General features: G+C 34.7%; 1 protein-coding gene across 1 annotated transcript in view; it reads left to right on the top strand.

Moving 5' to 3' along the window:
- Positions 1–14,066, top strand: part of LOC149823439 (uncharacterized) — a 148,184-nt gene that overhangs the window by 11,611 nt on the left and 122,507 nt on the right. Inside the window, exons 2-3 of the mRNA XM_090018838.1 lie at positions 7,863–8,084; positions 10,402–10,497. Coding sequence (XP_089874964.1) covers positions 7,863–8,084; positions 10,402–10,497 — 318 coding nt within the window. The remainder of the gene's footprint in view (positions 1–7,862; positions 8,085–10,401; positions 10,498–14,066) is intronic.

Here is a 14,066-nt window from a genome sequence, read left to right as displayed (position 1 = left end):
GTAAATACTTACTCTTGTTTTGGGTTTTTATCTCAAATCAATAAAATTGTTTATTTTTCATTTTTATACCCGTTTCGGGTTGTGTGTATTCTTAAGTTCTCTTTGTGAACCTTTGTGGTTCTTATGATGTATTTGTGAGAACTTGTTGAGAGACATTTGTTGTAGCGTATTTTTCACTTTCTTACAATAGCAAGGCCTTTGCCTTTATCCTGTTGCAGGAGGGCGATTAATACTGCTCCCAAAACTCACATCTACTTCAAAACCTCCACATCCTCATGAGGCCCCTCTTTCCATGGCTCACACATGTCCCAAGCTCCAATTTCTATAGCCTCCTTTTCTCTTCGTGTTTTTTTCTGTTGATTTTTCCCCAACAAATTTTCACCAACAATTGACCCATTTGTTATTTTGTAGGTTTTAGCAAGCTTTTGCATGGGGCAGTATTTTGCCTTGTATTGGACAATGATCCCAAGACAAGTCTATTGAAGCCATTTTAGGAAAACGTGGGTTTATAGAAACGACCACTTATCTGATGGTTTTGAACTTCAAACACATTGATCAACCCTCTGCTTGCACAAATGTATCTCTTCTTCCTTTGTATGAGGCACCCATGGGTTGGTTTTAATAGAATAATACAAACAAAAGCTTCTTAGGGGAAAAATACAATCAGTTTTGTTAAAAATCGAGTTTCTAGCCTCAAATTAGGCAAAAACCTAAGAATTCCTAAATATTTTTTAGGAATCAATGGAGGATTAGGGTTTTCTCTTACTTGGGTGTGCAAATAGGGTCAAAACGACCCCTTTTAGCTTTTAATAGCCCTACCAAAATTGGTTGGGTGAAACTTGCAACTCGCTGGCTAAAATTCAGCATGTTATGAAACAATATGATATTATGCCATATCATATGGCCAATATGAGCAATAATCTTATAACTGCTGATTTTTTTAGGCTTATTGTAACGATGTAACCAGCCGATATTCTAACGTGGTAAAATGAGAACATGCCCCTGTGTCTGAATATGCTCACTCTAATAACAACCTCCTCCAATTAGTGGAAACAAAGTCTGACTGGGGGCAAACTGAAGGCTTCTTTTCAAGGGAAGGAGGCTCCATGCCTCATTATACATGGGCCTCCTCCTATGTGAGAACCACCTTCTTGAGGACTTATTATTGTTAAGATAATATATATCTATATATACATATATTTAGTTAGTTACATAGGTAAATGCTCTATAGGGGCATTTTTGTCATTTCACATATGTAATAAAACTATTTATTAAACAGTTATTTTTTTCTTATTTCTTATTTTTTAAAATAGGTAATTTTGTAGAGCCATTAGGGGCTCTATGGTCAAAATGACCATAAAGTCATTAGGGCTCCCAACGATTAGAAATATAACTCTATTGGGAGCTCCCAATGGACCTCCTCTTCTCTCTTTTTGTTGTATATATAGGGGTGTGTTCCCCTCTATTCTTCAGTGTGCTTGTATTTAGCATTTCATCAATAAAGGCTTATATTTTTACATTTTTGTATCTTTTCTTTGCCTTATTGATTTTTATATTGTCCCATTGAGGACTTGTGCATGTGTACTTGTATGATTGTGATCTTGTAAGCTTTTAAGTGGCTAGTGCTTTTGTACTTTTGCATACTTCATTACATGGTATCAGAGTCATAGTGTACTTGAACATGAAAGGTTGTCATCAAGTGATTGTGTTCGTGACAAAATCTCCTAAGGGATTGTGCTCTCATCTTCTCCTTCTTTTGCTCTCACCATGAAAACCAAGATTGATCTCTTCTTCAAGCTGAATGAAAAAAAATACATGATGTGGGCTTCCGTCATGGAAAACAAGCTCAAAGGGAAAAAACTTTGGGGGTATGTGATGGGCACTATCCCCGAACTCCAACTCAAGCTCACAAAACTAGAAGGAGGTCCACAAAAAGCCTTAGAGGGAGATGCTTGTACTAAGGCTATTGAAGATCATCATAAACAAGTGGAAGATTGGGAGAGCAACCATGCGAAAAATCTTGCATGGTTCATGAACAACGTCGAATTTAAGGTATGTGCTAACATTACAAAATTTTGCAAAGCCAATGAAGCTTGGCTTTTTATAAAGGGTATGTATACCCAAAAGGATTTTGCAAAAGCATATTTCTTGTAAGAAAAGGTTAGGTCCACCAAACAAGGTGAAATGAATGTCCAAGACTATTATAGTGTTTTGAATCCCCTATGGGATGAGCTAGTACTCTTAGAACCTAAGTGAGTTGCTATTGAAGATGTGGAACCTAGGCAAAAACAAATGGAACAAGAGAGATTTTTAAATTTGAGCAAGTTAGATCTTCTCTCCTACATAGATCTACTCCTCTTCCTTTAGAAGATGCTATTGCCAAAATCATACAAGAAGAAACTCGTTTTGGTATGAGTAAAAGTAGTGATGAAGTCTTGGGGGTATCTAAACCTGACAACCATATGAAGACCTATAAGCCTCCACACTTTGGGAGGCAAAATAACTATAGTAATAATAATAACTATAGTGGAGGAAAAAAATGATTATTTGTCATCATTGTAATGAGCCGGGTCACATTAAACCCGCTTGTATTAAGTTGAATGGAACCTTCAAGTATAAGGTTGCTTTCATTGAAGAATCTATTTCCAAGAAGGAAGGAAGAAGAAGGCAAAAGTGGAGAGGATCTTAAAGGCACACTTGGTCAAATATCCATAGCACTTCAATAAATTTTTAAAGCAACTTCTTCTACGTGAGGTGCCGCCATTGCCTTCACATTTTCACCCGGTAAGTACTCTTGGATTCTAGATTCGCGGGTATCTTTCTATATGACTCCTCGTGAGAATGCCTTATCCAATATATGCACCAATTCAAATTTATCTTGTGTTTCTACTGCCGATGGAACCATTTTGAAAATTAAGAGTATATTATCATTAGATTCTAAAAATTTTCAATTTTTTTTGTTCCAAAAGATAGAGTTGTTCCCAAACTAAATTTAAATCTTTTTTCAGTTTCTTAAATTACCGACCATGGATGTGAAATATCTTTCATATCTAAGGGTTGCATTGTGCAGGATCTCTGGTCCGGTAAGCGGATTGAGCAAGGCCATAGGAAGGGAAATCTTTATTTTATGAACTATTTATCTCTTCCTTTAAACTCTTTTTGTACTTATGTCCAAGATAAAAGTATTGAAACTTGACATAAAAGACTTGGACATCCAAGCTATTCTAAAATGTATCATTTTTCTTTTGGGAAAAAAATTGTAATTAAAAAGATATGACTTGCAAAGATTGTATTCTTGGAAAAATGAAATCTATACCATTTTCAAATTGAACCTTTGTCTCAACAAGACCTTTCTCAGCAAACAAGACCTTTTGAATTGGTGCACTTGGTCTCATTTCCAAATAGAACCTTTGTCTCAACAAGACATTTTGAATTGGTGCACTCGGATGTATGGGATCCTTCTCCGATCATATCTAAAAGTAGTTACTCCTATTATGTGACTTTTATTGATGACTTTACTAGATATGTATGGGTTTACTTTCTTAATCTTAAGTAAGAAGTTTTCTTATTCTTTAAAGAATTTCACATAAAAGTTAAGAATCAATTTCAAAACAATATATATGTTCTTAGATCGGATTCATGTGAGAAATATCTATCCAATGAATTTCAAAACTATCGTAAACTAAATGGGGTTTGCTATTAAAGATCTTGCCCTAAGACCCCACAACAAAATGGGCTAGTGGAAATAAAACATAGGCATATAATAGAAACCGCTAGTAGCCTAGAACTTATTTATAAAAGTATTCCCAAAAGTTTTTGGGCCGAAGTCGTTTTAACTTCCACTTATTTGATAAATCGATTGCCATCATCCACTTTAAAAAATGTTTTCCCTTATGAAAAACTTCTCAAAATAACACCTGATTTCAATCATTTATGAATTTTCGATTGTAAATGTTTTGTGCTTTTACACAAAAGAAACAGGTTATCACCAAAAGCAATTGAATGTATTTTCATTGGATATGGTAAAAATAAAAAAGGATATAAATGCTTTGATTTAAAAAATAACAAACTTTATGTTTCAAAAGATGTGACATTCTTAGAAGATGAAAATGGTTTTGAAGAATATGATAAGAAAGAGGAAATAAACTATATGTTTTTGTATGATCTCTCTCCAAGAGAAGATATACATGCTAATGATGACTTTTTGAATCATCATGAAATTATAGATGATATCAATCATGAGTACTTTAGTATTGGACATCACAAAATAGTGATGACATCACTAATAGTTCTCCTAAAAATATTCAAGTTCATACCCAGCGTAAGCAAAATAATCCCTACTAGTGCCTTAAATTTTTTTTCTCAATACTGTGAACCTATAGAATAAACTCCTCTTAAAAGATCTAGTAGAGAATCTATTCCACCAAATAGGTTTGTTTCTTATGAAACATTATCTCCCAATTATAGGACTTGCCTAATAGCTTTACATTCACACCATGAGCCTTCACATTATAATGAAGCTAAAAATGTTCCTCATTGGATTAAAGCCATGAACATAGAACTAGATGCTCTTAGGAAAGCAAAAACTTGGGAAGTAGTTGAGTTGCCTTCAAATAAGAAATCCATTGGATGGAGATGGGTCTAAACCAAAAGTGATGAAACTCTAGAGAGATATAAAGCGTGGTTAGTAGCTAAAAGATACTCCAAAAAATATGAAATTGACTATGAGGAGACTTTTGCACCCATAGCTAAAATGACTATTGTTAGGACTCTAATAGCCATTGCATCAACTAAAAAATGACTTATATACCAATTAGATGTTAAAAATGTTTTTCTTAATGGAGAACTAAATAAATAAGTTTATATGGATCCTCTGCTGGGATTTGATATTGAAAAAGAAAAATTTCTTAAACTTTTAAAAGCTTTGTATGGTCTTAAACAACCCCAAAGGCTTGGTATGATAGATTCAATAATGTTATGATTAATTTTGGTTTTTATTCATGTTTTACTGACACTGCTATCTTTATGAAAAATATAAGTACTAACATTGTTATCCTTCTACTTTACGTAAATGATATGATTATAACAGGGAATGACAAAAAGGGAGTTAGTAATGTTAAAAATATTTTAAAAGATAATTTTGATGTCATACCTAGGATTTAAGATATTTTTTAGGAATTGAAATTGCATAATCTCTAAGAGGGTACATATTTTCCTAAATAAAACTTGCTGCAGATATATATGCTAAATCTGGTATTTTAGATGATAAGAAAGCGTAAACTCCTGAAGTGGTGAATACTAAATTAAGACTTGAAGATGTGACTCTTCTTTAAGACTCAACTCCTTACAGACAGCTAATTGGGTCTCTCACTTATCTGCCTATCACCATACCAGATATAAATCATGCAGTTCACTCTGCTGGTTAGTTTCAACATGCTCCCACAACTGTACACATGAGTGTTGTATTAAGGATCATCAGATATATCAAGAATACCATAACTAAAGGGCTCTTTCTATCCTCATCTTTAGATTTACTTGCTTATACTGATGTTGATTGGAGAGAATATCCCAACAATGGAATCTCAATTACTGGTTTTTATGTTTTTTTTAGGAGATTCTCTGATTGTCTGAAGATGCAAGAAGCAATAGAAGGTCTCATTATTTTCTACTGAAGCAGAATATAGAGCTATGACAACTACAACTATGAAACTTGTATGGTTAAAAAATCTTTTCAGAGATATGAGTGTTGATGTCTCCAAACTTTCGAATATGTGTTGCGATAATAAAAATGCAATTTACATTGCCAGCAACCACACCTTCCATGAGCGCACCAAGCACATCGAGATGGATTGCCATTATGTTCGTGATGAATTTTTGAGAGGAACTATTGAGTTACCTTTTGTCACTTCAGAATTCCAACTTGCGGATTTCTTTACTAAAGCTCTTGCTGCTCCACGTTTCTTGTTTCTTATCAACAAACTTTCGGTGTTTACACCGTAAGTTTGAGGGGGGGGGGTGTTAAGATAATATATATATATATAATTAGTTAGTTAGTTATGTTGGTAAATGCTTTATAGGGGCATTTTTGTCATTTCACACATGTAATAAAATTGTTTATTAAACAACTATTTTTTTTCTTGTTTTTTAAAATAGGTAATTTTGTAGAGCCATTGGGGACTCTATGGTCAAAATGACCATAGAGTCGTTGGGGCTCTCAACGGTTAGAAGTATAACCGTTGGGAGCTCCCAACGGTTAGAAATATAACCATTGGGATCTCCCAACGCCTCTATTGGGAGATCCCAATGGACCCTTCTTCTCTCTTTTTGTTGTATATATAGGGGTGTGTTCCCCTCTATTCTTTGGTTTGCTTGTATTAAGCATTTCATCAATAAAGGCTTATATTTTTACATTTTTATATCTTTTCTTTGCCTTATTGATTTTTGTATTGTCCCATAGAGGACTTGTGCATGTGCACTTGTATGATTATGATCTTGTAAGCCTTTAAGTGGCTAGTGCTTTTGTGCTTCCACATATTTCATTACAATTATTATTACCTTTCCATCCATGTCCATGCTTAATGAGAAATTTGTGCTTGGATGAACATCAAAATGGTGGGGGACGGATCAATCTTGGATTGGGGAAGGGTTTCTCCCTTACTAATATTTCCCAATTTATCTCTCTTCTCATTTTTTTTTTAAATTTTAGGGAGATTTGTCACTTCTCTATCCTATTTTTATCTCAGTATTTTTTTTTTCTTTTGATTTTTGGGGAAAAGAAAGGAATTCACCATGAATTCTTTGAAGTAATAAGATGCGTGGAGGTCCATCCAAAAGAAATAGGTTTATTTCCCTTTAATATGATGGAAACCCTATAAAATCCTATTCTTGGCATTTGGCAATCCTCGTGAAAAGTGGATGAACAAAATATTTATTTCATCACTGAATTATGTTTAACATCCTTAAAAGCTTCATTTTGTTTTTCATTTAAATGACAAAAGTTCAGGTTGACCTTTTGGATCTGCTCCTGATGTCCTCTATCAAAACCCAAAACTTGGTTCAAATAAAAAAGCGATTAGAGAGGAAAATGGCTGCCTTGACTATTTAGCATGCTTACATTTTCCATATTCTTTACCATACGGCCATTACAACTAATCTTATTGAGGAAAAAACCTCTAGACGAAGAACTGTTGCAGACCACAATGAACAGTGGATGCAATGACACGATTCCTTTCTTTTGAGCACTATTAAAGATTGGCTTATTGCTGTCTCGCTACACCTCTCATGTTCCCTTTTTCTTGTGTTCATGATGTGTTCTGTGTAAGAATATAGTTCAACATGTCTTCTGGCTTTTATTTCATATTGATGGTGTCTATCCAGTTAACTCTGGTTGGGAAGCTTATAGATCTGTTGGTTGGCCATTCCGGTAGGCCAAGCAACTATGGTGCCCCAATCACTCTCCTAGAGTGGCAATCACACTGTGGCTGTTGTGGGCATTCGGCTTAACTTTATATTCTTAATTATCTTGGGAACCATCTAATTTGTCAATTTTGTTTAAGATACGGCATTATGCTCACATATATGATATTTTGTGGAATTTTCTGAGTAAAACTTTTAGCCAAACCAAAATGCTACTGGAGCTTGTTTGTGGTGGCACTTTTTATCTGAACTCACTGGATGAGGATGGGCCAGCACTGTGTATGATGTCATGATGTGTGCATTGGTACAAACAGAGACACGTGCACATGGGCACTCATGTTATAGCCACTCATATATACGGCTAGTGTTTCCTTTTCCACTTAGTGCTTCATGTTGTCTGGTTTGTTTATGATGTTTTGTATACCACTTACAGTTAGGAATTGCAGGGTACTCGAAATTTTAAAAGTCTTAAGCATACGGTGAAAAGACTAGAAGAAGTTTCCGTTTCTTGCAGAGGGCCGGAAAGGGTGCAACTACTGCAAAGATGGTTGACTGCTCTGAAAGAGATTGAAAGTTTATCTGAAAACTCTGATGAGAGCAGGGAGAAAGTTACAGGGTCACCCCAATCTTCCAATGATGCAGACTTATCTCCAAGAAAGGCTTCCTTGGTAAGTGATAGGAAGTCATTTAATAATTATTCTCAAAACAGCCATCATTTATAATGTTTTAATTTTCTGGATGTCCATGCATTTTTTTAATAAATGTAAAAAAATACCAAAAAGTTTTTTTAATAATTTTTAAATTATTTTAATGGTTTTAACATGTCTCACGTAATGATTGACACATAATAAATTTTTTATTATTTTTGGGCCGATACAGAAGGATTCAGCTGAGTATCGGTATCGGCCGATACAGCTGAATCGGCAGCCCAACGATTCAGGGCCGATACTGATACTGACAACATTGATTGATACTGACAACGCTAGTTTGAACATTTCTTGTGCTCGAATGCTGAACTATCATTATGTTCTGATTGGGTTACAACAATGCTTGATGTTTTCTTCTAGCCTTACAATATGTACTTTTATTAGCCAATTCCTGGTGCTAAAATGCAGTGTGTTTGATGTCTTCATCAAATTATATTGGATGAAATTATTCTATGATATGCCTATGCTTTATGTTGAAGATTTGGGGGTGATAAATCAGTTACAGAAGTATGGAAAACATCTTTGTTTAAATTCCGAAGAAATTGATGGCATCACATCTTGATTTGTGCCAAGTGTAATGAAATGTGCTGAAAAACAAATACAAAGTGCACAAGCACTATTATAAGCCCAATAAAGAACAATACAAAAGCACTAAGGCACTACATAAGCACAAAGTGCATATACAAGACTTCAAAAAGTCAAAACAATAACACAAGAACATAAAAAATATAATCTTTCTTGAGTAGAATGCTTAGGAAAAGCATTCCAAGGAATGTAGACAAGTAGTCCCTGTTTATACACATGGAGAACAAAGGCAAGAAGCCTTGAGAGCTCCCATAGAGTTGTTGGCAGCTCCCAATGGCTATAATTATAGCCGTTGGGAGCACTCCCAACGACTCTATGGTTAAAGACTATAGAGCCCCTCACAACCAAGGCAATTACAAAAAATATAAAAAACAAAAATAAAGACAAAACTGTCCCTATAGGACAAACCAAGATACACAAAGCAAAAAGACTAAAATGCCCCTGATGGGCATTACTTATTACAACAAATATATATATATATATATATATATATATATATATATATATATATATAGAGAGAGAGAGAGAGAGAGAGAGAGAGAGAGAGAGAGAGATTTTAACACCAAGTATTCAAAGGTTTTTTGATTGCCTTAGCTATTTATGATTGATAGAACATGGTATGGTTTTTGCTAGTTTTGGTTTATTTCTCATTTTTTATTTTCTATTGTGAAGAAAACGTTATAAGTCCTATTCAGAAGGATCTTGTGCTGCCAAAGTTAAATCAATTGCCTTTAGTTCTGGATTCGTATTCTATGTAAATCAACAATAAAAAAGGACTACATTTGTTTTAATTTTCTTGCCTCTTGATTGTTATGAATATTAGTCTTGGTCATGGTTATTGGAAGCTTCTACATATCCTGAGAAGCCACTTTTAAAGCTGAAAGTTAAACTCTTACAAGGCTCAGATTTCTTATCATGGCAAGTTTGCTTCCAAGGACATGAATTTTCACTAGAAATATCATATTTATATAATTAATAAATTATGATTCCTATAATAACAAGACTATAGTTTTTCTTAAAAATATTCCTATGGTTGACATATTTTAATTAGATTGATGAATACATTATGAATGAAATACATTTACTATAATTTATTAAAATCTAAATGTCTTTATGAAAATCAAATAAGCTATTAGATAATTCATCAGTGTGTTATGCAAATATTCATCTATTATTTGCTGCTTACTAATTATTGTACTGCTAGTAGATAATGATTTCTGCTTAAATTTGTTCAGAACCAAATTTTGTTTTCATATTTTCTTTAAGAAAACGATTTTAAAAAAGCAAATTATTTTAGGTTGAATAGGTACTATCCTAATATATATTGTATGTTTTTAAAAGTAAATTTAGTTAATGAAACTTAGATGAACTAGTAGTATCATATAGGATAACAACTTTGGTTCTTTTTATTTATGCATTTTAAAAAACTTCTTAATTTACTTCTTAAGTGTTTCCTAGTCACTTCTCGGTTCCAATTTCACATGACATAATAAGCCTCTCATTTTTCGCTTCTACTTCCTACATTGCGTCTTTTTTGCTTCCCTCTTTGGCAATTTTTAGTCTCTGTTGTTGCATTGTTTTCCATTTTTATTCATGCTAGACTTTTTTATCACTCCTTTTTTCATTAATAAAAGCTCACCTTAGCATATTGCTTTATCATCTTATAAAAGTCTTATTGTTGTTGTGGAACTAGGTACTATTTTACGATTCTGAAGTGGGTGGGGAGCCCATGAACTTTAGAGATGTTTTTCTTCACAGCCAAGCTCTTGAAGGCATAACATTGAACATGGTATGCTCATTGGTTTGGGCTATCTTATCAATTCTCTTTTAATTCTTTTGGAATAAAGCCTCTTCCAGTATTTCTTTTTTATTTTTATGGCTATAGTGTTCATCTTGTACCTTTCTTTTCTTGACATTTCTCGGACTTGACATTGTTCAATCACTGTTTGAAAAGCATGGTAACTTGAACTTGTCTCATGGATATTGGATGCTTTTTCAATGCCCAAGGCAGGGATATCATCTTGTATACTTTTAGAGACGCTTCTTTCTATCCACTTTGCCCAATTCTCAAAGTATTCTGACCGAGAAAATGATAGTTTGCTGAAATTGTTATGAAATACATTTTCTAGTATTTTGCAGCCTTTTTTTCATGGAGATTGCAAAACTCAAAAGTTACTGTTGCACACCATGTCAGTATGGTAGTTCAGTCTTTCATCTCATACTCAGCGAAAATTCTACCATATTTGTTGCACTTGTTGGAGAGTGCACGACCAAGTGCATTTGTACATGAGGAATTAAAAGAGAAAGTATATGTGGAGCAACCAACTAAATTTTATCAAGCTGATTCACAAAAGTATGTTTGCAAGTTCGAAAGGTTAACATATGCTTTGAAGCAAGCATAACATAGTAAAAGATAAAGTCTTGATATACTACCTAAACACTCCTAGAGGTCCAATGCATTCATGTCCGGTCGTGTTTGACACCAACACCAACACTGACACTTTTGGCATAACTATTGTCAAATTATCCACTACTGGACATGCTGGTCGGACACTCCATGCATGGTGTATACCAGAGTTGCCAGTCAAGGAAGCAGGAGCGGGAAGCGGGAAATGGGAAGTGAGACACTTCTGAAATTTTAGGGAGTGGGAATCGGGAATCGGGAAGAGACTTAGAAGCCAACCAGAAATCGTCTTGTAAGCGAGAAGGGAAGCGAACCAAGATTGGAAGGGGGAACGAAGAGGGAAGCGACCTAGGATTCGAGTGGGAAGCAAAAGGAAAGCAAATAGGAATTGAAAGGGAAGTGAAAATATAATTACATTTTTTTGAATTTACCAAAATATAAGATTTATGCTATCATTGACAAAATAAAACATGAGTAGATAACATTAAGGTTGATATATTAATCCCAAAATGAAATCATATATGCAAGTACAACCATTTAACAATCAAAAGTAGCGAACTATATAAGATAACTAGTGATGAAATCCAAATATCTATGCTTTTGTGTGCAGAATCAACCACAAATCATATGATTGTGACGTAAGCTTTTTAAAGGCTTCAAAAATCAGTGGTCCATTATGTACAAAAATTTTATGATTCAAAATTATATTTTTACATTGAGAAAACATGATCCAAGGTTTTATCCTTAGTAGACAAACCATACTGAACAGATCTATATGGTCAGATTGAGTCGATAGATTGAAACTATGATTTCCAAATCAATAGTTTCGTACCTACATTAGTACCAATATAAACTCTTTCACCAGTCCATGAATTATTTTTGCACATATCAAGTCTATTCATAGGGTTACGTGACCCAGGATGGGCTAAGTTTATTCTGCCATGTGTAGCCCTGCCCAACCAGTAAACAGGCTGAATTCCAGGTAAGGGAAAAATGAAAACGCAGTGGAGCTCAACTGCTCAGCCCAGCCTGTTTACTAGTTGGGTCTAAAGGCCTGACCCAGACGGTCCAAACTCCAGACTCCAAATGCAGTGGGGCATTTGTCCAATGAAGCAAATGTCATAAATAAACCAAGAACAAAAGGAAAAGGAATCTGGAACGCAATCAATTATCGCATGCTTCATTGCAATCAAGCTCTTAAAAAGAATCAGAAAAGCGAAACTCTCCCGCTGAATCCGCAATTTCAAGAAGCAAAATGTAAGAGATCTAGGCAAAGTCCGGGTATTATCTTCCAAGATACCATGAATTTGGCCCTAATTTGAAGATCAACAACGAGAGAAAGTGAGGGACAGAGAGAGCAAGAGAGAGTGAGAACGAGAGACAAAGAGAGAGTAAGAGACCGAGATAGGGAGAGGAGAGTCAGAGTGAGAGAGAGAGAGACAAAGAGAACAAGAGAGACAGAGAGAGTGAGAGACATAGAGAGCGAGCGATAGAGACAGGGAGAGGAGAGTCAGAGTGAGAGAGAGTGAGAGACAAAGAGAGCAAGAGAGACAGAGAGACTGAGAGAGATAGACAAAGATAGTGAGAGAGACAAAGAGAGTTAGAGAGCCCTACTCACTCAATTTTACTTTCAAAATGACTATTTTTCCCTTTTAAAAAAATAGTGTTTCTTTTATTTTGTTTGGTAAAAAAAATGTTTTTAAGGGCTAAAACTGCCCAAGCACTTTTTTTAAGAAAATGCATTCACCTAAAAAGAGAAGCGAGCTTCCCAATAATGCGAAACTCGCTTACCATTTAAAAAGGGCACTTTCCCTAGCGTTTTGGAAGTGCCGCATTTCGTGCTTCCAAAATGCACTTCGGGGAAGCGCGCTTTCCCAAGTCTATGGGCGCTTCCGGTACACCTGATGTACACTTTTCAAAAATAAAATGCCTGATATTTTATAGACTACTTTTTGTTTTCTAAAGTATTGACTATATAGTAAACTGTGAATACCTCTAGCCCAAACAACCTTTTGGGTTTCATTCTCTCTCTCTCTATATATATATGGTGATCCTGTACCATGATACCTTATGGTGGTACACACTCTTGTTTGTATGAATCTAGCCACCGAATGGTAGGTCTAACCATACAAATGTGTTTAGCATGGTTTATTTACTATGTTAAAAGGTTTCATCGTGTCTAAATTTCTAATACATCATCAGATCTTATTTTTGAGATGGTGAAAATCAATAACTCACAATTCATGAAAATAAGGGTAGTTTAAAAATGGCATAAAACATCATATTTCAGTCAACTTTAACATATATAAATAGTAAATAGAACATGTTAAACATGATCCAAATGTTTGCATTTAGAGCTTAAATCTATGTAAATCAAGTGTGTACCACCATAGAAGCACCCTATATATATAGTAATGATAGGGTGCTAGTGTCGGATATGGACCCTTGGGAAGCATTTTCACACACACAGAGAGAGAGAGAGAGAGAGAGAGAGAGAGAGAGAGAGAGAGAGAGAGAGAGAGAGAGAGAGAGAGAGAGAGTCATTCCTCTTTTAACATACTAAGAGGATGCGCTATGAATCTCTCTCTCTCTCTCTCTCTCTATATATATATATATATATATATATAATAGTGACATATATAAAATACCCGTACAAAGAACCTGTATTACAATAGGACTGATCTAGCACTAATGACCACAATACCCTCAACAAGACATCACCTTGAATCTTAATCATAATAGGACTGATATAGCACTAATGACCAAATATCCTCAATACGTCACCTCTGTCCTTAACACTCCCCCTCAAATTATGCATGGGTCAAGACCACAAACAATTTGTTTTCAAGTATCCAATGACGTAAGAAGGACAACGGTTTGGTGAAAAGATCAACCACTTGATTTTCTCCAGAAATAAAGTGGTTGTACTTCCTTATCTTCTACTCGTTTGCGAA

This window comes from Nuphar pumila, chromosome 10 (genome assembly GCF_984573655.1).
Source record: "Nuphar pumila chromosome 10, dmNupPumi1.hap1.1, whole genome shotgun sequence".
Lineage (NCBI taxonomy): Eukaryota > Viridiplantae > Streptophyta > Magnoliopsida > Nymphaeales > Nymphaeaceae > Nuphar > Nuphar pumila.
The sequence above is the reverse complement of the archived record's forward strand: the minus strand, read 5'-3'. Positions and strand labels throughout refer to the sequence as shown.